The 26570-nt window shown below is 42.1% G+C and overlaps 2 protein-coding genes across 6 annotated transcripts in view; one reads left to right on the top strand and one right to left on the bottom strand.

The window, feature by feature from the left end:
* Nucleotides 1-2764: 2764 nt before the first annotated feature.
* Nucleotides 2765-21479, bottom strand: ube2d2 (ubiquitin-conjugating enzyme E2D 2 (UBC4/5 homolog, yeast)). The gene is made up of 7 exons (XM_048262324.1): nucleotides 21199-21479; nucleotides 19408-19471; nucleotides 17235-17266; nucleotides 17059-17136; nucleotides 15599-15704; nucleotides 5283-5376; nucleotides 2765-4224 (listed from the first exon to the last, which is right to left on the bottom strand). Exons 1-7 carry the CDS (start codon nucleotides 21220-21222, stop codon nucleotides 4179-4181), a joined length of 444 nt encoding a protein of 147 aa, XP_048118281.1. The 5' UTR covers nucleotides 21223-21479; the 3' UTR covers nucleotides 2765-4178.
* A 1502-nt stretch (nucleotides 21480-22981) lies between these two features.
* ppp3cb (protein phosphatase 3, catalytic subunit, beta isozyme) overlaps nucleotides 22982-26570 on the top strand; it is a 35910-nt gene continuing 32321 nt past the window's right edge. For 2 of the 5 annotated variants that reach the window (XM_048263342.1, XM_048263341.1), the window contains exon 1: nucleotides 22983-23252. In XM_048263342.1, coding sequence (XP_048119299.1) covers nucleotides 23198-23252 — 55 coding nt within the window. In that variant the 5' untranslated portion in view covers nucleotides 22983-23197. Of the gene's footprint in view, nucleotides 23253-23648; nucleotides 23866-26570 lie in introns of those variants that run through there. The other 3 variants (XM_048263346.1, XM_048263344.1, XM_048263347.1) reach the window with 2 other exon arrangements.

The following is a 26570-nucleotide window of genomic DNA, read 5'->3' as shown; positions in this document are numbered from 1 at the left end:
GATGTTGGCAAGGGGCCTGTACAAACACACACAATCATCTGCTCTCCCACCTACAGCCTACCTAACGGGGCTATAACCAGGTGCACTGCAATCAATGAGATTCCCTCTACGTCACTACAAGCGACACACCTCCCGACGTCATTCCCGGGGATACCCCTTGACACCACACTATGTTTTTGTGCACACAATTTAATTTCTTCGAGCCCACGTTTTAATTATTCGTGGGTGCGTTTTAGTAGATCGAGATCTCGAGTATACTATAACGTGCTCATGTTTACATGTGTCAAGACAATATTGAGTGCACGTTTTACAAATTGTGGCCACGTTGAAGTAGATCGTGCACACAATGTTCTATAACCATGTTCACAAATTGTGCTCTCGTTTTAATAAATCGTGCCCTCATTTTAGTAAATCGTGCGCTCGTTTTAGTAAATAGTGCACTCGTTTAATAAATTGTGCCCTCGTTTTACTATGTTTAAAATGAGAGCTCAATTTAGTAAAATGAGCTCACACTATAGTAAAAGGAGAGCACAATATAGTAAATTGTGCACACGATTTAGTAAACCGAGCGCACAATTTAGTAAAACGAGCGTACGATTTAGTAAAACAAGGGCACAATTTAGTTAAACAAGAGCACAATTTAGTAAAACGAGCGCACAATGTAGTAAAACGAGCGCACATTCTCTCAACATGCAAAACCTTTTGCGATGACCCCTCTAGGGCTCCGTAGTTGGCAACACTTGTTGTTAGCAATTGTTTCTGTGTGCAGATCTGAGCTTATAGGCTGCCTACAGACACGTTTTTTTGACGGCCTGCTTATGGGGAAGGCAGCTAGCGGATCATTACACTGTAAAACGTTTAACGTAAAATTTACAGCAACTTGCTGGCAGCAAATAACCAGCACGTTGCTGTATTTTACTCTACAGTACACCTACTGTATATGAAATCACAGTACCTATGCCTGATACTGTAAATGCAAACTACAGTAGTACTACCAGTGCTGTAATGTATACAGTATTGAATTGTCTACCGTATTTTTAATCACAGTACGTATGGATCATACTGTAACTTAGTACAGTAGTAATACCAGTGCTGTAATATTATATACAGTAATTTTGGGAAATTCATATCCCGCTTTTATCTACAGCCAGGATAAATTTGACTAGGCCTAGGTATGGTTTAGGCTACACAAACTTGCATAAATAACCATTGACAACTTGTTATCAGTTTGAAAAGCAAGTACATTTATTCACTTTTTTCCGTTTAGAAATTCTCGTGTGCTGCATCCTAACGTTAGACCAACGGTTGCAGTCAGCCTGATCCACCACCAGTAGCAGAGTGAAGCAGCACCTAGCAGAAATAGAAGAAAAAAAGATAAACAGTGTTAGATAACAATTTTCAACTGAAACTGAAGGCTACTTACAAGTGAAACTTTAGAATAATCATTTATATATATACTGTATGTTTTTTGAGTTTACTGTCAAAATGCCAGGCTGAAGATGGTGTTAGCATAACTCAGTTTCAAGAAGGTATATTTAGCTGCTAACGCTAGCCAGCTGGGTGAGCTCATTGATGATGTTTGCTTGCAGCAACACATAGATATATGTACTGATTACGATGAGTTAACGTTACATAAGTTAGCTGGTAGCAGCTAAACCTCCACGTTAACGTTAACCAGCAGCACATCATCTTCAGCCTAACATTGTGACAGTAACATACTAGGCCTAGCACTACTAGCGAATGTTTTATATAAATTATATGAATATAATAAACTGTAACTTACTGAGAACTAAGGTAGCAGCTAGGCCTAATATAAATGAGACTGCTAAAACATTAACGTTAATGCCACCTTCACAGCAACAGCAACTATGATAGCTAGCCTAACCTTACTTACTTAGTTGATGACTTAGCATGGATGAGTTTGTAAGTTAGACAGTACAACGTACATAGACTGTACACATGCCCGAATTTAATGTAGTACAATTTCACAATGAAACATTAACGTTACATAAATAAATGCTTGCTTACCATTAAGGTGGAGCTGCGAACTTGACAGAGTGCTGAACACCTTTGGTCTGACTGACTGAACTGTTGCTCAAAAATGATCTCCCGCCGCCGGACAGTTCAAACGTCGTCGCGCGGTGCACGTTTCAATCACCACGTCAAAATTTCCCAGTAAACCATAAATCCATGACTTTTCAATATCTTTTCAAAATGATGATTTGGATGGAAAATCAACATATCATCAATGTCACCTTGCTATCTGGGAGCTTAACTTTGTATTTATGTGCAAAAAGAAAACAGAAAACCCCAACTGATTTTCCGCCATGTTTTTTCAAAATTTTCAAAAAGCTGACAAGTGAGGGAGGAATCAGATTTATTACTGTGTTATGATTCGCAGCAAATTTGTATTACTGTAGTTTGACCATTTTTGACCATAATTCATAGCGAAACTACAGCAACATACTGTATTCACAAATACAGTACACATTTTCCTCAAAAACAGCAGTGATGCTGTGAAAATCACAGAATCTTGTTACAGTGTAGGAACGATTAGATGAATGTGATCCATTTATGTTTGGGCTTTTTTGGGGTCTGCAATCGCTGATACAACCTTTAACGAGATAAATAATTCCCAGCAAAATCAAAAACATTTATTCTCCCTAAATATTTTGGTGTTGGCGTCATAGGCCTCTGAATCAGAATTACACCAGGGAAGAAAACACAGACTCACCAAAAGTAACCCAAGCATCTGAAGACAATAAGACTTTAGTAATCATTTTATTACACAGTTTTTAATCAACACACAAAGCCCGATGGAGCTTTCCGGTAATTAAATATACAGAGTTGTGTATGTGTGTGTGCGTGCGTATGTATGTATGTAAATGTGTGTTTGGAGGTGGTCCTCTGCTGGAGGGGTGGGATTGGGGGAACAGGGGGCAGGGGCGAGGGGAGGGGGGTCAGCGCGCACCCCCACAGCCGCATGTTAGCTTCTAAAACAAAAACACCACCTAAGGCTCAAGAGCCAACCAGAGAACACAAGGACTCAACTAAAGAAGGGCTTAAATAAACTGGTCCACATCTCGCCTGTTTGTGTGTGTATGTTTGTGCATGTGTGTGCACGTGTGTGAGTGAGGGAGAGTATGTGTGTATGTGAGGGTAAGGGGTAGGAAAAGGTTGTGGGGGAGGGGGGGAATGGATGAGAGACAGTCATGGTTATGGCGAATGGAAAAACAAATATTTATATATTTATAGAATTCAAGTCCTTTAGAATGATCCAAAAGATCAGCGGTCTTTCCCCCATTAATGGTCTGCTATGATTTTATTTAAAAGAATTCCTTAAAGATTTTATACAAAATACAAGCCAGCATACCCCTCCACTGACCCAGATAGGAGGAAGAAATAAAAAAAAAAAGGCTAAACCAGAGGAAAGGAAAAAAAGAACACCCCCCAGCCGCAAATACAAGCGCGAGCCGTGGAAAGGATGAGAACATGAAGGTCCATTATATCGTGAACGCCCCTCCATCAATCCCTCCCCTCATCAATCCCCCAACTAACCCAACCCTGCTCCTCAGGGCACCAGGCTCCAGCAACTGCTTGTTTACTTATTTTTAAAAATCGTATTTATTTTCTTATTTTTTTTATTATTATTTACCTTTTCTTTCAGAATGACGAATGAAGAAGGAATGCTTATGGGAAAGAGAAAAAAAAAAAAAAAGGCAACGCTGCGCCAGCTAGTTCTGACTGAACCTCGGAGGGGACGGGGCTAGTCGCCGTGGCGACAAAGGTGGGAGCAAGACATGGAGCGTGCATGTTGTGGGGTGGGGGGGGGGGTGAAGGAGGGAAAGAAGGTGGGATGAAAGATGGAAAAGGAGAGAGATGGAGTGGATAGAGAAGTAGAGTGAGGGATGGGGTCACGTGGTCGGGGCGGAGAGAGTATGTACACACCATGTCTGCTGGGCAAGGTCAAAGGTCAGGGTCAAGGGGTTTAGGAGGGGAAGGGGGAGTGGCCAGGAGCAAAGCACTCCAATGGAATTTGAGACCTGTTTTTTTTGTTTGCTTTTGCTTTTTTTTCTCTTAATCTTTCGAGTGTCGCCGTGGGTACGGAGACAAGAGAGGTGGCGTGGGCTGTTTGTTTGTTTGTTTGTTTTTTCCCGCCGTGAATCCGAGCTCCAGAACTACATTGCATACTTTTGTGTCCATTCCCGAGCTATTCTGTTGTACCTGCAGGGGAGGAGAAGAGCCAAGTTCAGAACACTAAATACACCAGCATCTGTGCTAATCAAACAAAATGACATACCAATCCAATTACGACTGACGTCACATTTAACATTTCTAAACCACCCAAAAGCTCCAGCTCCAGACTAAAATTACACTAACACCCAAAGCAGGAAAAGTAGTGAAGTACAAGTTTGGATAAAATTAAGTTCAGAGATGTGCTGCATCTGAAGGGGAAGCCTTGTTGGCGTTTTCCACACACGTCTAATCCAGAGTTTGACCAAGGCGTCTGGCAGATCATCAATATCATTACTCATCAGTCGAATCTGGCCCTGAGACTGCAGTTTGAATAGTGATGTCTACTGGCGACTGCAAACCTAAGAGATTGCACACACATCACACCCCAGCTTTGAAAGGTAGTAGAGTACGGAGAGCATGCCTCACGCGAGACATTTCCTAAAGAATTCACTCTGTACGTGTTTTCTATGTGCATATGTGTGTAGAGCAATAGCACTCATCCTCGTCTTAATGTAGCTGTGTCGTCTCTGGTAAGTAGCCTGTAGAGAGATCATGGTGACATGGTCTCATTAGATTCATGAAAACCACTGCTGCTTGCTTTGAGATGCAAGTCAAGTGTGAACTATGACATCATATGGATAAAGACCAATAGGACAATTATTAGGCATTCACTATATGTGATGTTACCATATGCCATTTATATCCAAATACATACAGTTTAAGAAGGTAATTTCATAGGTCATTATGCTAAATCACAGAATACCTGATCATAACACACTGACTGCTACACTTACGGCACTACAGCCAGCTTCACCTTCAAAAGGGCCACATTTTAAGTCAGTAAAACGTTGGTGAACAATAATTTTGCCATTCAGCACAAGGCAATATCGGAAAACTAGCTTGTCGCCGTAACATTACTCTACATGCTATAGAATCAGAATCAGAAAATAGGCTTCTTTACACATGTTGTGTATGCCTGTCTGAGTCTATTTGCATTACTGTGTGAGAATGTACATGTCTACGTGCATACATGCATGTTCACTCACTTTTCCCTGTCAGTCTTGTAGATGCGGGCGATCTCGGGTACGAGAGGATCATCTGGGTTTGGGTCACACAGCAGAGAGCAGATAGACAGGAGAACTGCGGAGGGAAGCGTGGAGTTACAACTCATGGAAGTACACATGCACACAGGATGCAGAAAATAAACACACACATAAAGTACAGGGTTTCCCGCAGCACTTTGCTGTCAAGGCGGCCGCCTTGGCAAAACATGCCTGCCGCCTTAACTACGTTGTCAAAAAAAAAAACAAAAGTAGTCCACCATGTTACTGTCCTGATTTCTTCTCCCTTTCATTCCAAACCGTGACCCAACGCCAGTCTCTCTTCTCCGTAGAACGCATTAAAAACCTGCCATAAATCGAAAAATAATCAGTTCTTATAATCTTTACATAAGTGATCCGAATCAGAGCTAGTGAGCGGAGCCGCGCAAATATCCCGCTAGCTCTCAGAATCAGTCAAATCGCGAAAAGCAACAGCTCTGTTTACTTGTCAGGTGTGATGAAATGCGTTCATATTCCACTTTTTATGTCAAACTTTGCAGGCCTATAGAAAGTTTTTGTGGTAGGATTGTCCAATGGTCAAGTTGTTGCTTCAATTAGTTTCACTTTTCATGTCATGAATGTAACATGCCTATGATAAGGCTTTGCCAGGGCCGGTTCTCCCTATACGCACACTACGCAAGTTGCGTAGGTCCCCGCAAGTAAATGAAGACCCCCTCCCTCGTCTCCCCTTCAGTTAGTCAAGCTAGTGACAGACAGGTATACAGTTATAGCGACAGTGTCTCATAGGCTACATTAAGAAGGTGAACATGAAACAGAAATTACCATTCAGGGCATGAGAAACGGAAGAAGAAACTTCACAGAATGAACAGCGGGAACTACAGTCGGGTAAACTTGTGTTCGTTCCATGGTTTGATGTCAGCATATAGTAGCCTATATCTCTCCAGCGTGTGTTGCTGTCCTATTAAAACGTCCCACATACTCGACGCACCCGACCAGTAAGCCGACAATGTGATCGTCACAGAAAGCGCCCGTAACCATTTATACTTTCTACGTGGTGGTCGCAACACTAGTTGCAATATTCTCCTGAACAGAGGTGTCGCTGTTGTGAAAAGACTAACATTAACTACTTACACAGCAGAAGAAGCTGCAGTAAGAAACACCAGTAGCTAGCCTCTGTGATGGTACTTCAGACTTTGGTTGCTACTATTCACAACTACCATCATCATTATCATGTAGTTTCCAAGGTGTGTTCGAATATAATTCGATTATTTTTAAAATTAAAAGATATTCGAACAAATTTTACCTCTAGCCTATGGAGATAATTTCTATAAATGTATTTGGTTGTAAACGTTATTTTCGATTCAGATTCCGAGTTTTTTTTTTCACGCCTGGTGAAGTAAAATCACGAGCTCATTAGCAAGGCTATTATTGGTCATCTGGGCTCCTGTAGGTGGCGTTAGCATCTGGCTGGTTCAAGGCTTTTAGTGAGCTCACACATAGACATAATAGACACTTTTATTTTAAACTTAACCTTCCTCTGATTTTAATCACCTCAGTTATCAATCAAAGCAAACAGGGAAAAGAAATGGCAACACAATCATGAAAAACACTCAAATAAATAAATGTGCAGATAAGTCTGAATTAAAAGCAGCACTGGTTGAAGCCTGGAAATATTGTAAACAAAGTAACATTAGCTTAATTTGCTAGTGTATCATAGTCTGGTTAGACTGTTCAGTTTCCCTACGTGTGTTTAAGTTTCAAATGAATACTTTTTCTCCTTGGGACAGGCCCGTTTGAGTCTTGGAAAATACTTCTCCATTTGCATCGGGATTGAGATGATTAGAACTTAGCAGTCAATTTGAATGCAACAGTTTTAAACAAATTAAGCAGCCTGCTAATGATGCTAACCGGATTTAATAGCAATTTAGCCAGTCATCTTGCACGATTAATGTTTGGATTACATGTTGTGCATGCTGAGGAGGGATGCGCCTGTTGAGAGAGAGAGAGAGAGTGTACGGGGGAAGGAGAGTCTGTGTTGAGGTAGGCCTACTTCTATCGCCTACTCTGGTAGAGTTTGACATACTACAATGCAAGATATATTTAGCCTATTTATTTATGGACAACGTAAGGCAGGAGGTGTGTGTTGCTTTTAATTATGAATGTTCTATCGAACGTATTTTTTATTGATATCGATTACATGTCTATTGCGATACATATCGCTATCATTTTATCGCCCAGCCCTATCTCAATAACAATTTTAACCTTTCGTGCACATAGTCTATTGACATTGACTGATACACTGCCCTCTGGTGGACAGAACATATAGAACTTAAGTTTGATACCAATATCGGTCTTACTGGAGACATGTAATGGTTAAAATATTATTAATACATATTCGAATATATTCGAATTTTAATATTAATAAACAAACGAACTTCGAATAGGATTTTTGGGCCAAAGTCAAAGCCCTAGTAGATATAGATAGATAGATAGATGGATATATAGATAGGTACTTCGGGGTAGTCATCCCGAGGGAAATTTTAATAATTTAAACAGTTTAGTTAGCTGGCTAGCTAGCTAGCAGCTGGCTGAGTTTGTGTAATTTCCTGAAGTGGAAAGAGATTTTGTTCAGGCCTTAATAGATATCCTGTGTTTGAAAATAAATCGTTTCTATTCTTTCCTCTTAATTCCATGTGTTGCAACTCTCACTGGTAACTTTGTTAACTTATCCAGCAAACTATTAAAAATTCACGACAGTAACAAAACACTGCAACTCGCTTGCCCTCGAACTAGTCCATCTTCCTGTTTCCGCCTTGTCGCACTCGTCTGAAAAAAAAATGAGTGGTGCGCTACAGTGTGCTACACGGCCAAAACCCTGGTGCGCCAGAGAGATCTACGTCATTTTGACGTCACATTGTCGCGCTACCGGTCGGGTGCGTCAGGTATGTAGAAGCCATTAGGCCTACGGGCAGTGAATCCCCTGATCTGTCTGCGGCTTACTTGCCAGCCTTTCCCATGTCACAGTACATCACAAAGTTGTGAAATATAATTGCATATTCCGTTTTTTAAATGCGGGCGACTGGCTACATTTATATATAACCGCGTCTTTAAATGTGTTCATAATAACGTGCAGCTGGGGAAGAAACTAGCGGTTTTTCAGCAGAAACACGACCCGTCGAAACTAATCTGTGATTTCACTCGTCCAATACATTTTTAAGAAAAGTAAATGGTTTTACAGTAATTTCAGTCAAGCTTTAGTTGGTTTAGATAGCCTACAACTGAACGCAGCCTATGCCAAATGGAAAGTAGCCTAATGCATTGATTTGCTGTGCATACTGGACAACATGGTTGCAGTCAAGTCACTATGCCTCGAGTCTGAGTCCAGGTTCGAGTCCCCAGTGTTCAAGTCCGAGTCAAGTCCAAGTCATTAAAAAAAAATCCAAGTCAAATCCGAGTCGAGTCCACTACTCATCCGAGTCAAGTCTATGTATGAAAAAATATTGAAGGGAAGTAGCCTATCCTACGTCTTTGGCAAGTATAGCCTACTGACACAGGTGAAGAACAGTCAGCCTCAGCCAGTAGGCTACAAGCAACCAGACCCTTTAAAAAAAATAAAATAAAAAAAAAAACTACTACATTAGCTTATGTCAAGTGTCAAACTGCAGATTTCTGAGTATTAAAACTGCAGTTTTGGAGGAAATATTTGCAGTTCTTATGCAGGAAATGTATTTTGGACACAACAAAATGGCATAGTACTGCATATAGTACTGTATTTTACTGCAGAAATGAAGTATTTTGGACATGAAAATACTAGGCTACTGCACTATAGCCTACGGTAGTATAACTGAACTGTACTTCGATAAAAACTGCAGTTATTTTTTGTAATGGGATATGTACAGCAAGCATCAAAAGCAAGCAGCCCAGAACCTAAAACTGGACATTTATAGCTGTGAAGGTGATTCACACACAATTATTTTTATTTCTCCTAGTCCTTTAAGGGGAAAAACACTATATTTGGTACTTTCCGTAGAAATCCTAAATGGGGTGGGATGATTGTATTGGGAGCACTGAGGTGTCAGATGCGACTGTCAAAAAAATGGTTACAATTTGGCCCTCAGAGTTCAGGTTGGAGGGCCCCTTAGCAGGATTTTGCTTAGGGCCCCATGGAGGTCTGAACCGGCACTGTCCAAACCATACACTGTGTGAAAAACACTATCATGGAATTTGGACATCACAATAAATGAGGATACCCATAAATAATCTACACTGATAAGAGGTTTAATTGACATACATTACTTTTGTATGTGTAGGCCATCATCTAGAAACTACAACAGAGCCTTTCTTAGCAGCCCATCGGTGGTTCTCAAAGCTCTCAAAAGTTCCACAACCCCCACCCGGTCGGACGGCAACAGATACCAGTCACTGATGTGAACACCACCACATATAGCAAATGCACACACGTACGCACGCACGCACACACACACACACACACACACACACACTAAGACTAGCTGAACTTTAACATAATTTTTTTTTTACAAAACCCACACCAAAATGCTTACTGCACAAGGGCGGTGGTCACCCAGACATGCTTTTTTCACCCCACCAAAACAAAGTAGTGACTTAAAAACATGTCAGGTGGAAATTGACTGTGTACATGTTGCTATGACACGTTATATTTAACTAAAGAGCTAGTTAACTAAAAAAACTACAACTTTTTTCCAAAAAGTTTTTATTTTTTTAAAACCACCTTGCACTTTTAGAAGCCTCACTTTTTTCTGCTTGTGCCTTGCTCATCTAAACATGAGCCGTGTTGCAACCAGGGCTCAAAATTTACGGTGTCTCGTCCCGGGGAGCAATTTTTATGGTCCCGGAACACAATAGCAAGATGTCTGGGACAGCAGAAAAAAAAATACAACAGGTTTTGACCTGCCGTAATGAACAGCTGGTAAAAGCAGTGTTTGGCCAGCTAGATGGCTAGGCCACTGATCTCTAAAGAAGCGGTTTTGTACACAAAGGCTTACAAACCATGTTTAGCTCTTTGTGTCTCTACAAATGTAATTTTTGGCACAAATGGGGTAGGTGCTTGTGTTTCTTTAAAAATTTTAAAGTTTCTTTAAAAATCCGCCATCTTGGTTTGTATTATTATTAATATTAAGTGACACACATGTAAGAGGGTGAAAATAGGGCAGGGGCGTCACTTTCTGATTGCCATCAAAGTTAACGAACTAGGTTAACCGTACCTAACTAGCAAGCAGGCTGGGATAATGACATTTGTTCTCATGACACTTAAAATTTGACTGACGGTGTAAGGTTACGTGGTGTAAAAAAAAAAAAAAAACACACAAAAAAAACAAGATGACAGGCTAGTCCTGTCTCTGACTAAAACATGTTGACAGACGAAACGTCACCAAAGCCATGAATTTACATGTCTAGAACGTACCTCATATAGACTCTTTCATCAATAAAAACAAAAACAATGCTTGAACGTTCTATTTGGGCCCCAATCTACTTCCTCTATATTAAGATAACATATGGAATGTTAAAAAGGAAGTCTTGTGGGGCCAACTATGATGCTGATAATGGAACTCTCTTGAAAGGGTCCATATTGCGAATAAACTTGGAATACGCCACATACTTTCAAAATTACAGACAATAGGTAAAGTCTAGCGCAACCTCATAAAAATGAGAGCACAACCTCTGGAAATGAATGCTGTGCAGAAGAGACAACAGATGAGAGATTATATGTTCATCAAATGGTCTAAATCAGTGTTCAGAACTTACATGGTGGACCAGAATGAGTCAATGAAGTGATGCAAGTTACTGAAACAAAATTATTATGCCATGTTTATTATGAAGAATGAAAAAAAAATAAGAACTTGAATTTGGGACACTGGTGGCTAAGTACAGGGACCATACCAGGTACAATTCGGGACAGCTGAGGGACACAGAGTCAAAAAAGTTAATTTTGAGCCCTGATTCTAACGGTCAGTAGCATCGTTCTACAGGGAAACAACTGAATTTGAGCGACTGGAGCTGAAAAAAAAAATCCTTCTTGACTGATTTTTCACTAGTGTTGCATTTGGATAGTGTCAGTGTTACTACTCGTAACATAAGCCAGTATCTGGAGCCTACAGAGGTTGCACAGGTAGTCCAACTCCTCCAGAATGGCACACCAATATGTTCCATTGGCAGAAAGATTGCTGTGTCTCCCAGCGTGAAGAGCATGAAGAGATTCCAGGAGACCGGCAGTTGCTCTAGAAGAGCAGGGTGGTAGAAGGTCCTTAACCCAGTAGCAGGACCAGTATCTGCCCCTTTATGCAAGGAGGAACAGTAGGAGCCCTGCTAGAGCCCTACAGAATGACCTCCAGCAGGTCACTGTTGTGAATGTTTCTGACTGTGGCCAGAGACAGACTTCATGAAGGTGGCCTGAGGGCCCGATGGCCTCTAGAGGGACCTGTGCTCTCTGCCCAGCACCGTGGGGCTCATTGGACATTTGCCATGGAATACAAAATTGGCAGGTATGCCACTAGCGCCCTGTGCTTTTCACAGATGAGAGCAGGTTCAACCTGAGCACATGTGACCGACATGAAAGGGTCTGGAGATGTCGTGGAGAACATGATGCTGCCTGCAACATCATTCAGCATGACCGGATTAGTGGTTGCTCAGTGATGGTCTGGGGAGGCATACCCTTGGAGGGATGCACAGACCTCTGTGGGCAGGACAACGGCACCCTCACTGCTCTTAGGTATCGGGATGAAATATTCTGACCCTGTACTGGTACAGTGGGCCCTGGGTTTCTCCTGGTGCACAACGATGATTGTGCAGGCAATCCCTGGAGGATAAATGAATTCATACCATTGACTGTCCCCCACACTTCCCTGACTTAAATGCAATAGAACACCTCTCGGACATTATGTTTTGGTCCATCCAACACCCTCCTTTCATTTTGTAACACATTAACCAGTCCATATCAGCATAGATATCCAGCATGATGTATCTGATGTGTTTTCAAAGTGTTCCTTTAATTTTTTTGAGCAGTGTAGAAATGTAAATCAACTTATCAATAATGGAATGGCTGCTAAAAAAAATGGAACCAGTGAGTAGACAGATTCTTCTTCAAGTTTAACTTCAGCTGCAGTATCAAACTATAATGCTTCCCAGTATGGGACATTCAAATGCACTGTTATGGAACACCCATTTTTAGGCTATCGTATGTTCACTTTCACGACATCCACTTGCCAATCTGCTAGACTATGGTATTAAGGCATAGCCCTAGTCTACGTGCAGTAAATAGTTTGAATATTTTTTAAGTGGAGTAGAAGTACTAGGGCTACTGTATGTCGCTGCTTGTTGATATCTTATGTAGCCTATGATCGCTAAATTTTGATTCTTTTTAATGTCGCAATCGGTTATCCCTGTTCAGCTGCGCTTGTGGTTCAGCTGTGGGCACGCAATTAGCGGCAGGGACGGGCGGCAGTGAACGATGTTTACATAGCCTAATGAAGTGACCGGTTAGTAAATTCCACACAATATGGCAAAGCACAGCATTCGCTGCATAGAAAAACTCAGTAGACAATTAGCGCTTTCTTTGTGCCCATAGTGTTGGCCTTTGCTAGCTTCTTCAAACTTTGCAAACTCTGCTGGGTGTTACAAGTGCGGCGCGCAAGTGCATTTGACCGGCATAAAATCGGCATGTCGCAGATTGACTGGCCGGTCATGGCCGATCACGTGAAAATCGGCCAATTCCGGTCACCAGCCGATCAATCGGCGCATCTCTACAAATCACCCCAGCAAAATGGTAACATTCAAATATGTTTTGGCATTTTGATTCCACGTTTGATTTCCCATTTCCACTGGATCAGATGTTATTTTAATTCTTATATCGGTCTGTTTTTGACTCCTATGTTTGTGTGTGGCTATTTTATTTTGAACATGTGATCTTCCTTGTCAAAAAAGACGGGCATTATTAAAGATGAAAAAACAAAAACAAAATTTCCTCCTGTTCATCGCCCCCCCTTGTCAAGTCTCTATTCCCCACTAGTGGGGCCCACCCCACACGAACCACTGCACTAACAGAATGAGGCAGAGGACAACCTCAGTGCACCCATTTAACAGCCGAAAGACCGCTAACAAATGCCACCAGAAAGAATGGCAACAAAAACTGTTGGCATCACAACAAAAAAGCTCTAATTCTGGAAACCATGTTAGTCCAGACAAGGTTACCCAAGTTCAAGTTCACTTATATTACACACCATCATGTGTAATATAACACACAATGGTAATTCAATGTGCTTTACATTTCATGCACAGGAAGACACTAGATCAGTCAATGATGACAATAAGAAATAAGAACAAGCAAGCAGTAGAACTCTAAATCTAACTGGAAGACCAGAGGCCTGTCGTGTCAGGTGTAGCCTCCCTGATAATTATGGCTTTAATGTACCCTGGAAATCCAGAGTTCTCGCGAGAGCACAATGGAATTGTCTCTGCGAGACACTGGTAATGAGCAATGATGCACATTACTTTTACCCCTTGCATTCCGGGGAACCAGCTGAACTGATGAAGACAGCGCTGTAACGTTGGAGGCCAGTAAATATTGGTTGTAGTGTTATCCGATTGCGTCGAAGTCTGGAATCATTCAGAGTAAACATCAGTCTAGTGTTATCCAATTGCGTGCAGTGAGATTTTCAAATGCATGCTTGTTGCCGCCCCTAGAGTTGGGCCATTACATTGTTCGTGGCCAGATCTTTCTAGATTACCAGGGGTCTGGATTTTCCAGGCTAGCTTTAATGTGGAATTACACATGGATTTTTTGTGTGTGTTTTTGACAAGTTGTGGTCTGAAGTGCACTAGACTCCAAGCAGGTATCGGGCTTTAATCGTCCTTCTCTTTTTGGCGTTGTATGCTTTACGCCTTTAATTCCAAACAGTGAGGAGAGTGACCGGAAGCAAGTGGGGTGGAAACAGGAAATGACCCAGATCAGACCCGAACCCAGGTCCCCATTGGCACGTGGACCGGGATGTGGTATGGGCTCTGTAGCCAGTTCCGCCACAGCGCCTCCCTAATCCCGCCCACCCCCGAACAGAACTCCCTCAGTCTTGTATTTATTCAACTGTAAAGAAATTCTGTTGCATCGAGCCATTCCCTTTATCAAGGCCCAGACACAATGACTCAATGGGACCAAAGTCATTTGGTCAGAGAGCAAGGTAGATTGGGGTGGCATCTGCATAGCTATGACAAGCAACCTTGTACTGTTGAAAGATTTGGCAAAGAGGAACCATGTATAGGTTACAAAAGAGGCCCAAGAATGGTGGGGCCTCTTAAGACATGGTGGTTTTCTCTGATACATAAGTGCAGACAGAAAAAAAAGTATTCCACAACTTCTAGGTAGGTCTTCAACGATATACAAAAGCTGCACTAAGAAGTAACTGTCTAAGGACAGTTATTTTCCCCGAGTCTGTATTAAGGTGAATGTCATTGAAGACCTTAACTAGGCAAGTTTCAGTACTATGATGTTGATGAAAGCCTGACTGGAGGTGGTCATAGAAGCCATTTATATTTAAATAGTTATTTATTTGGTTAAAAACTACTTTTTCAATAAGCCTGCCTATAAAGGTAAAGTTTGAAATAGGCCTATATAGTTGTTAAGTATAGATGAGTACAGTCTTAAATGCTGCTGGGAAAATGCCTGAGATAAGAGAACCAGTGGCAATTTCCAAAAGGTCAGATATCAAACAGTTGAAAACATTTTTAAAGAAGCTTGTTTGGACATCAATAGCAATAAAATTCAGACAAGGACTTTACATTGTGTCTGTATAGCGAAGTAAATATTTTTATGGCACTGCATGACATTGTGGAGCTAATGCATTGCTTACTCGAATATCTTCATTTTTGGGGTTGAAAAAAAATAAGCAAACTCATGACATTTTCCAGATAAACTCTTCACCTAACTACAGAGAGTGTAGCTTCTTTCATAAGGTAGGAACAAATGTACAAATGCCATATTGACACCACATAAATCCTACTAGGAAGCATAGATGTTTGTGTGTGTGTGTGTGTGTGTGTGAGAAAAACAAATGGTGCATTTGACCAAGGCCTTAATATACCCAAGTACGAAACCATGTGCTGATCCTGCAAACTCCACATTCTTCACCTCAACCAGAAATGCATGTTTCTGCCACGACACCTCCTGCGTCTTCAATGGGTATGAGTGCAAGAGTAAGTATGTATGCATGCATGCACTGGTCATGCAGGAGAGCCTGTGTGCCTTGCCTCTGGAGTGTGTGTGTGCGTGTTACCTTTGGAGATGGTGAGGGCGGGGGACCACTGTGACCTCAGAATGTCGAGACAGATGCTTCCGTTGCTGTTGATATTCGGGTGGTAGATTCTTGTGGTGAACGCAACCTGCCGGCGTATCAGAGCGAACAACAACATGTGGTGAAAAAGAAAGAAAAAAGGCAAAAAAGAAGCAAAGTGAGTCGGGGGGAAACAACAACTGCTGAGAGAAAGTGTACAGACTACTTCACACAACTCGGCAAATATTAATGTTATGACATTCATAACACTAATGGTAAGCTGTCCTGTTACATAATACAATATGCAAATGAAAAATTGAGTTGAAGATTTGCCAGCAAAAGGTCATACACAAAGCAGTCATTCATGCCTTAAAACTATTCCATCCCACTGTATCAGACTTAAGGCCTTGAATGAGTGAGAAGACTGCACTCATGTGCACTGTCTTCAACAACACTACAGAATAGCTTAGACATCTCAAGTAACAGCAGTTACACACACATGCTCATACTCTGAAAAATCTAAACTGTGGTACAGCAACACCTGGGGACAGAAGGAAGAACACCACAATACAGGAAATGGAACTACAGCATCACCACTTTTGTACTGCAAAAAAAAAAAAAAAAACACATCCTGAAACAAGAGCACCTTGCTCCATCCAACAGAAGTAAAATTCATTAGTCATAACTTGAAAAAATACAAAATAAAACAATAAAAATTAATAAATCATATTTTGCTAATCTGAAACTCCCCAACAGCTTGGTGTGCTACAATGGCTGCTGTGTGTTGTGTTGAGTCTTGTGTAAAGTTGAGTTTCGTGCTAAAATGTGATTTAGGTTGCATAATGTACAGTGAGCACAAGACAACTCAATGCCATTACTTAACGAAAATTAATGATTGACTGGCTGCACCCTACACAGCCTCAACTCTTAAAGGTCAGGGATTTTACACGATTTCAAGCCTATGAAATGTGTTACTTTCAACAAGCATCTACTCACAACCACTAGCTGCCCATTCCATGAGTACACTGTAATAAAAAAAAAAAAAAAATTCTAGTCTGTAGCCAGTCCAGGCTCCGAAAACTGAAAACAAAGTGGGGGCAGCCTGCCCCCCCAAACAAAACAAAAACTCTGCATTGAATTTCTCTGGGGATACTGAAGGTAGGGGCGAGATACCTCTCTGGCTATTTTTGTTTGGTCCTTGGTTAATGAAATATGTTTTTCTGCACAAAAGCGGCTAATAAATTTAAACACAAACAAAAGCTACTTCCTGCGAAATCTGACTGCACCTTTAACAGAACTCAGCCATCACTCACCCTACTCCAAGATCAGCACAGAGACTACACCTCCCAGAATGCACTCCACCCTACTAGGCTAAGATTTAAGTCCCTTTCCAAAAGATCCACAAAACTACAGTGCCGTGGCAGCTGTCTAGACTCCATTACCCAGAGTACCCAATGCCTCACCTTTGGCGGTTTGAAGGGGTAGTCTGTGGGGAAGTGAATAGTGAGGAAAAACACTCCACCCTGGTAAGGACTGTCATTCTGTTTAGAACAGAAACACATAGTTATTTCTAAACACAACAACAACAACAAACAAGTTTGGCTCTATGCACATGAATATGTAAGATAGAGGTACTTACAGGTCCCATTATTGTCGCCTGCCAATGAAACACTGGGGAGAAAAATAAGGTCATTAGATGAGACGGTGTGAGGTTCAACAGAAATGAGATTAAGTCCCTTTCCTTTATAAATCACCTCAACCATGCAAAAACACTAATACTGGCCTACAAAACCTTATTAAGCACACTTGAATAGTCTAAAACATATTTTAGTGTCACTCCCATGTCCTCTCAAAGAACTCCGTTTTAAAAATAAAATAAAAAAAGAGAACACTTCACACCTCTGTAGAATACAGATGTCCAGGAAGGAACTGTCTGAAATTTTAACAGCTCAATGTTTTACTGCTACCGTCATTGCTTTTATACTAGCGGGACGGAACCTGTGTGTTCACCTGACACAAAAACACACACACACACAAACACACACACCTTTCAGGTTTCAGTGGGTCACTATGTGATTTAGACACAAACCTGGGTAAGCTAAGGCAGTGGTAAACTCAAAACAAAACAACCATATGTGCAGCCCTTCATTCTCCTATAAAGTCATGGGGCTAGGCTTCTTGGAGGTTCACCACTAACCTTCAGCCAACTTACCCAGGTTTGGCACTAAACCACCTACTTAGAAAATACCCCCAGGTGCTTAGAAGGAAGTAGCAACATTTCCTTGTACGGCTCAGGTATTGTGATGTTGCAGGTCGCTATGCCACCAACACCCCACCATTTTTGGCAGCAGGGGCCCCTCTGTCACAATGATAACTGTGTGTATCGCCATGGCGACAGTCAGGGGGGGTTGGGAGGGGGGGCTCTGAACATTCTTTTACAGCTCCCGCCCTGGTGTTGCACAGCAACAGATGAAACCGGAAGACAAAAGGAACAGGGCTTGATGATTCAGATTATCAATTATTTGTAAGACCCATGTCTAATGATAAATCATTAAGCCTAGGCCCTAAAATCAGCCCTAAATGCTGTTGTGATGCTAATGCAAATGAAATGCACCTAGTTCTCAAACATGTTTGCAATGCAAATAAACACAGAGCGAAATAAACAAAACATCTATAAATAGCTATGAAAACGTCTAAAATACCAATATTTACACCACTTACTGCCAACACCAAAACACAAAATATATCAAAAGCAGAGACAGAAAAACCATGTGAAACGCATACCTCCACACACACACACACTATAGAAGGCTCCTGTATTAACACCAAATAGTAAATGTTTTTGCATCATGTTCATCCTGTAGGCCTAGACATAAAAACTTGCCCTAAAATGAACTTTCAAGGCACAAAGGTATGTTTAACTTGTACAGTAAGCATCTATGAAAAACGTTCAGTGGGCAAACCTTTGGGGTTTAATGGATTATTATTGTCTGCTTTAGCCTAGTCCTTCAACAATTATTTTTCCCAGGTTGGAAAAAGTATAATAGTGGGTTTCACCAAAGAAATGTATCCGAAATTATGAAAAACATTCTACCACTGTAGCAATAAGCTGTTATCCTTTGACGTGGGCGTGATATTTATTTGCATGTTTTAACCTCTAAAAGCATCATACACAGCCATGCTTACACATCCATCGCTTTCAGGATTTTAAATAAGCTCTTAACCTGAGTAACCATGTACTTAATAGATGAAATTTAGTGCTTACATCTAAAATGTATTATAGCTGCAGATCATGTACAGTAATTTAACTCAAGGAATTGTTGACATGGTGAATTCTGCCCATCCTGAATGTAATACGCATGCAAAGCATTTTAAGAGTGAAACTAACAATGCTCACAACAAACCCTGCCTTACCACTATCTGGTGAACCAAATGAAATACTGGACCTGAGTGCCTTCAGTGGGTGGTCAAGTCAATAATTCTAACAGGCCATTTTAAGTTTTGCAATATTAAAGTAAATTCTGTAAGCTCATATGCCCAACACTGCAGGGCAGGTGGATAGTAAAATACTCCTGATGCATCTGTCTGATTCTCAACAAATTAACTGCTCTGAAATATAAAAAATATAAAATATAAGAGTGATCCATTTCTGACCGCTTAAAAAGCCCTTCTACACCAATCTCAAGTTTTGTCTGACATGGTGACAGAGGGAATACATGTGATCTCATTTGGACAGAGGGAATGTTTTGGATTAACAGTTTGGTTTGATTGATATGCAAATTGATTGACAGCCATGGTTGACTGACACCTACTGTCATCTCCTACTGGTCCGGCTGAGCATTGAGCGGGAGGATCACGAGCCAAGTCATTCAACTCCTGTAAGCACAAGACAGTATTAGACACACGCACAAACAGAAGAAAACAGAAGAACACGAAAACATGTTTTACAACACTAATCAAAACCATTAAGCATGCTTTCAAAATCCCAAATGGAGGAAATTATAAATTACTTGTATCCAAAACACAGCCCAAGAATGTGGTGGAATCCAGATTAATGACACATCAGATTGTGCCTTCACTTTCAGATCTCTCTAGTGTAAAGCGTGTTGGGTGCCTTAAGAAGTGATATACAAATGCAATGTAGTAATCTGACATAAGGATAGCCAAACCCTGAGATTACCCTAACCCTCTCCAATGTGAGACAACCGAATACATATTGCCTCACTCACGACATGGAGGGATGTGACAACACTAACCTTTACGTTATGTTTCCACTGACAGTCCATGTGGAGCTATTCAGTTGTAAACAGGCCTGAACTGATCCAACATGTCGTTTGGGGATCTCGGTTCTCCTAACAGACTAGCGAATACATGATGAAGCAAATACTCCTAATTGTTACATGCATGCTTTGCAACAACTTCAGTATTTCGTTGATCAAATTACGATTTAGCTAAGAATGCTAACAAGCATGTTAATCAGCTCTTCGTTTCAGAAGTGAAAGTCAAACGTTACGCAGTCTTGGGTGGATAACTACATATATAGATAGCCAATACAAGTGTCCAGTTATTTTATTGCACGATCTGAGTATCCTCAGATGGAGACCAACAAGTCACCCAACTGCATAGCGTAAAATGGTTGTAAGCTCGCTCTGTCTACTTGTTAACGGTTGCGTGCTGTGATATAAGTTCAGACTAACGTCATAGACGTGTGCTCAGTTAGCTAAAGATTGCTAGTCAGGTCTATGCCCGGCTATGTTGTCTCAAGTGTTTGTGCTGCTGAAAATCAAAACGCTGAGAAAAATACTCGACACGTTCTTGTATCATCACTATGGTTGGAGTAATAATTGGCAACAACTTCAATTGCATCACTGATTTAGAGGGGTTTTCGGCTTGGACGCTAACATTAGCGAACGACACACGTTCCTTAGCCAACAAGCTATCGTTAGGGCCCTTAGTGGCTAACATAAAGCAGCTATCGTTATCGAGAAACATCTCATTACGAACTTACTACATAGTTAGCTCAATTTAACACCACGCTAGCATGTAAATATCAAGGACTGACATTAACCTGCTAAACATTTAGCTAGTTAGCCGACATCCAAGTTCAACGCATAGCTGTTTGCGAGCTTGTTCAGTAGCGTTAGCAAACTATCGCTATCCTAGCTGTCGACAGACAACAGCCGTTTGGCATCAATGGTATAACGTTATAACGTTAACATCTAGTATAATGAATTATATATAGCTGTTTTCGGTAAATAAATGTAATCACATAACATAGAAACAGACGGGAGATTAAATAGATGCTTTGCTGAGCTATCTTAGGTTCAAAAGATAGCGGGCCCAAAATGCTGACCAGAAAGCATCAAACTGTCTTCAGCTAGCTAAACTTAACATTAGCGCTCCGAAGCGCAATGCTACACTGTCATCCTACCACAGCAGTCTCCCGGGTTACAACGGTAAAGACGATGGATTTGAGGAGAGGGCGTTTGTTGTTGTTTAAAATGTCGAAAAGACATGTTGAGGAGCTCAGTGCTAATATCCCGATCGAAATTTCAAGTGCGAAATAGCTGGCCGACGACGGCACTCGCTGACTTCCTTCTTACCTTGTGAATTCTTTTCAGAGCCATTGTTGTGCTTGTGCTGCTGTCACCGAAAACGTGTTATAGTCGGTTAAAATGGCGGCTGTTCTCTATATCTGGAGACCAGTACTCACAAATGTGTCACAATCAATACCTTGGGCTAACACACGATTTAACGCTATCTGTCCGGCGAAACCGGTCAATGTAATTTTGAGGCGAAACTGAACGGTAGTACGGGTAGAACCGCGATCCTTCCTCCTGCAGCAGCGGCTACCAGATCACTCACTCTGCACTGGTCTAATGAGAGCCTTCCGCCGACATGCGCATCAGCTTGCGTGATTGCGCGCCGACTTCTACTGCTATCCAGCGCCATAGATTACAATGCAACCCATACTGCATAAGCGCCACAATGGACGATGTACGGTTATTGGTAATGTGCTCTGAGCCAAAATGGCTACGTCCTAAGATATGTGTTCCTGTTGCACTGCTCGGTGTCAATAATCGTCATTTAGCAGTGTTTAATGTTGAGTTGTGTAAAATAATTTTCGATAAATAATACTGAATCTTATAACACATTTATTTATGGCGAAGGGGCACAGCAGATGCTTTAATTTGAGGCTATCTTGTCGAGCACCGACACAAGCCATTACATGGAATTCATCTGGAAGAGAGGAAGTTTAATAAGCGCGGAGGGATATGCGTCGAATTACGGATTTTATCGCGATGTTTGGTGAGATTTCATATTTGTTCTATCTAAAAAGTCGTCATTCCGGTCCCCTGAACTAGAGCACACAACTTGAACGCAAAACCCATCAAATTGTAACCATAGACTGTATAAAGATTTTAACATGATTGTCAAGTGTGTATTAGCGACAAGTGTAGGACGGTGTTAGGCTGTCTTAGCTTCCAGGCTAAGATGATATTCGATCAAAGAAGATGTAGCCTTTTATAGGCCTAGGTTATGATTTAGTAATAGGCCTATACAACACTCACGCACACACACATTTATTTATTTATGTATTTGTTTTTATTTTTTATTTATATTGCTTTTAAATGTTTACCATAGTATAGCCTAGGCCTATAGGGCTATTGCTTATTGTCTGGATGGGTTGGATTTTCCCAAAACAATTCCCCAACAATTGCAGCAAATTTCAATAAGCTTCATAAGCATGCATCTGTTTTCAGCTATAGCCTATACCTGTGGGCTTACCTACATGCATTCCATCACATTCTCTGTGTGTATGTGTGTACACACACAAACACACACACACACACACACACATTCATACCATGCATGCTGTCTGCTACAGACTTATCGTTTTTTTTTAAAAACGGAACATGATGCAGGCCATTTCCAAACGCCCTTTCTATGAGATTGAACTGAAGTTTAGTTTAACCATGTAGCCTTGACTCGTTTAATTCTGGAGTGATAATAAAGCTCTCACATTGTGCCTCTTCTTGGGCTGATCTGATTTAAAGCCAGGTTGACTCATTCCCGTTGCACCGTTAATCTAGCATTCGCTGACAGGCATCGAGAGCATCCCACGACCATCACCATCCGAGCTGCTGGTTTTAGATGGATGGAGCGCGCGCACATTCCCAGGGAAACCCCAACAGCCCGTGTTGTGTCTCCACCGGATGGCGGTATGAGGCTGCCCTGTCAGCGTGTGCGTGGGAGTTCCTGCCTTCGCCATGTCAGGGTGGTGCAGGCAACGCTAGAAGGAAACCCTGAAGTAAGCGGAACCCCCCCCCCACCACCACCACCCATCCGCTCCCCCCTCCGTTAAACGACCACCCTCCACCACCACCACACACACACAGGCACTCCTGCAGACAACAGCATCCCGGCGTCAACAAACTCTCTCCGGGTAAACTGCGGCAGACGTTCCCCCATCAAAGCCCCGTCAGTGGAACGCGGAGACGCACCAAGTGATGCTGCAGCCAACGCAGCCGTCGCCCCTGCGAAGACAGAGCTCTATCTCGGGACGGAGACACACACTCGCCTTGTAGTCAGCAACTGCCCATGAAGATGTCCAACACCGACATAGGGCTCAACCCGACCGACCGGGTGATCAAATGTAGGTGCATCGTGTCTGTGGCTCACCTCGCTGGCTTGGCTTCAGAATCATTTGCGCTTTCCCCACCACTTCAAAATACAATGTATCTCCATTCTATGTCATTCGAGGGGGTTGTCTCATGGTAGGGTAATTGTGTTCTCTGATAACATAGCAAGATCGCGAGATCACATTTATTTGCCATTTTAGCCAGATGGACATGCCAGGCTACACAAAACCTTAGTTTGAAATCCTTTATTTCAGCTTCCACGTTAGACCTGTTGTTTTGTACCATATATTATTGTTTAACGGGAACTGAACTGGGACAGATGCGCGTGTCATAGAGCTTGAGTACCGGAGGGATCGCCGCGTGATGCTGAGTTGCTACGGGCTCGTTGGGATGTCTCCGCGCGGCCACTGCGCGAGACCTGGTGATGCAGCAGCATCTCTCGAGCGCATCGCGCGAGCTGTGCATGCGCCTGCTGGTGAATACGTGCACTGTTACAGAATCCCAGAAAGGGGGAGAGAGAGAGAGTGAGAGAGGAGAGAGAGAGAGAGGGAGAGATTAGCATCTCGTTCCAATGAAATAGGCTATTTTTTGGCAGTTTGACCATGACAGCGAAAGGACGACTTAAAGGTAGAGAGTCATATCATTTCTAATATTTGTATGATTGTTGTCTTAATGGCGTGTACGTAGGCAACCAGAGCCGATTGCAAATATAACTTGTCTATATATACATCGATTTTAGACCTAAATAATATTATGCACGAGATGAAACAAAACGGCGCTTGACCATGCACACGGAGTAACGGAGAGGATGCTGTGTGATGTTGCATGATAATAAGCACTCTAATGATGGTGACATTGGAAGCTTACCACTGAAAATATCAGACAGGTTGGCCTAAGTGTTGGGTGTTAGGCTATTGAAGAATATTACATTTCTATCAGTGATATTGTCACGTTTCGAGAAACGCCGACAAGTGACGATCTGGCATTGGCACCCTATACTATAGCCATTCTTAATTGGCCAGATGAATGTTTTGGTTTGACCTGCGTAAACTCCAATGACATCCGTACCAAAGCAAAGCGAAAAAGCCTCCGATTAATAGGGGTGTTGTGATGAGCAATGAAAATCTCATTTCAGAGACTAGTTTGTGTAGGTCTGAATTACGCCTGCGGAAGAAGTGCGCATCTGCGCGAATCAGACGCCAAGTCGCGCACTTCCAGGCGGAGCGCGTTTGTCTCCGAAATCTTGTCCGCCTCACAGACAACCAAAGACAAAATGGAGTTTGGAAATGCCCGCTTGCGTATCAGCATATTGCACTGTTGGCTGCGAGGCGCCAAAGAGAGGCTAAATCAAGACGCTGCATCGCTTGGTTATGTTGTGAGGATGTAGTCGTCTGTGTGGGCGGTGGAGCAAGTGGTGCACAATATGGCTTATTTGATATAGATTTGCGGGTCATGAGCCATATGAATGTGTTGAGTTGGTGCTGCAGAGAATGTTTACGAGAGGCAGAAAGGGAGCATGACAGGGAGGGAAGGCTTCATGGGAACGAATCTTGGGCTTGAATTGTATCCACAGCAGAGGAAATCTTAGCAAAGCTCAGTCACCCACACACGGGCGCGCACATACACACACACACACACACACACACACACACATAGCCTACACATACAGAGAGAGAGAAGGGGGGAGGGAGAGAGAGATACAAATTAAACAACATCACTCACTAAAACAGTCATCATTTGGCTGTCAGAGGCGGGACTTTAGTAGTGAACTAGTCAGGAAGTGGGAGGGTGAATGGGTTGCCATACATTCACATACTTACAACCGGACCCGCGTCACACAGAGCAGGTTGTTTGCGCCATGCCCCTTTTGAGGGGAAAACATTCCCTCAGAACAAGCCAGAGTGAACCGGTAGACATGTACCAACCACACATCTAAGAACCCCTCCCTGAGTTTATTTTGCCTACCATGTCCTCAAAAAAAATCCTGACAGAAGAAAATTATGGCTACAAGCCATAAGAAGAGAAGACCGTATGACACTTCTGGTCACTGAGTGGGGTTGTTGCACCACTTCGTAGCCTACTCGGGAGACTGAAGGGACATGTTTTTATATTAATTGAATTAAGCTTTTGTAGGTATCTTTCACGGTCAACGACCGGCAAAGTGGTTATGTATTGAGTGGTCATATTGATTTGTGGTATTTTTTGTTATTATTTACTCCTGCGATTTCTGTACGAATTACGTTTATTGACCCTAATTTGCGTTGGAGTTAATGAGAGGGGTTGTTTGTTTTCCCCCCGAAAGGGTTCGGGAACGTTTGTCACGAGTCAAGTTCCCGGATGTGCCGGTCTAACGTATAGGAAAGGCAGTCTTCTGAGCAGCATCACATATGGAGACAGGGCCATGAGCAGTGAGTGGAGAGAGAGGAGGCTGGATATAAAGCCAGATGGAGGGATGGAAGCACACTACAGGCTATGTTTTAAGGGTGATCCCAACACATGTTGCTATGGTGATGCCAACAAAGGTGCATCCTCTGTGAATGGATTGGGATTTTGCCTGCATAGTGATTTGTTCTTGTTCAAACAGTGGTATTGCTACCCCTTGCTCTACATTTAAAAGAGGAAGAGAGACAGCAGTGTTTGTAAGGTATCCCACAGTGTAGCCTTTATCCTCAAACAGAGTAGTGGTCATTTCCTAACCTGTCGTTAAATTAGGAGAGCATCACACATAGGCTACTCTTTCTCCATACATGTTACAGGTGTTTTTGGACAATATGACATCAGAAAACCATTTCCTATGTGTTTGTTTGTTCATTTGGGTGTTCTTTATTGTCCCAAAATTCTACATGTACATAGTGACAGATCTGCAAACGTTATGAATCTGGAATAGTCTTCTGGTATTTAAAGTAGGAGAAATCATCACAGTAATACATTTTAAATTGGATGGTTTTCGAGTGATTATTGTACCAGGGTGACATAACTGATTGTGTTCCAGGTCACCAGCAATGGCTGGCACAGCTAGGGACAAGAGCAGGAACAACAACATGGGGAATGGGGAAAGCCTGCAAGTCAGAACATAGGTGTTCAGTACCAAAGCCTATTGCTATGAACTGTCAAAGGGGAGACTAAATCAGAAATGTTAAGGTTCACTGGCTTTATCTCAAGGGAATCTGCTGTGGATTTTAAGAGCAATGTCTAACTGAAACATCACACACACACACACACACACACACACACACACACAGAGAGAGAGAGAGAGAGAAAGAAAGAGAGAGAGAGAGCACTAACTCAACTACAGCTACTGGCTCTTCCTGCAGGGCATGCATAAACCTGAG

The sequence above is a fragment of the Alosa alosa genome, chromosome 14 (genome assembly GCF_017589495.1).
Source record: "Alosa alosa isolate M-15738 ecotype Scorff River chromosome 14, AALO_Geno_1.1, whole genome shotgun sequence".
NCBI classification, from domain to species: domain Eukaryota; kingdom Metazoa; phylum Chordata; class Actinopteri; order Clupeiformes; family Clupeidae; genus Alosa; species Alosa alosa.
The sequence above is the reverse complement of the archived record's forward strand: the minus strand, read 5'-3'. Positions and strand labels throughout refer to the sequence as shown.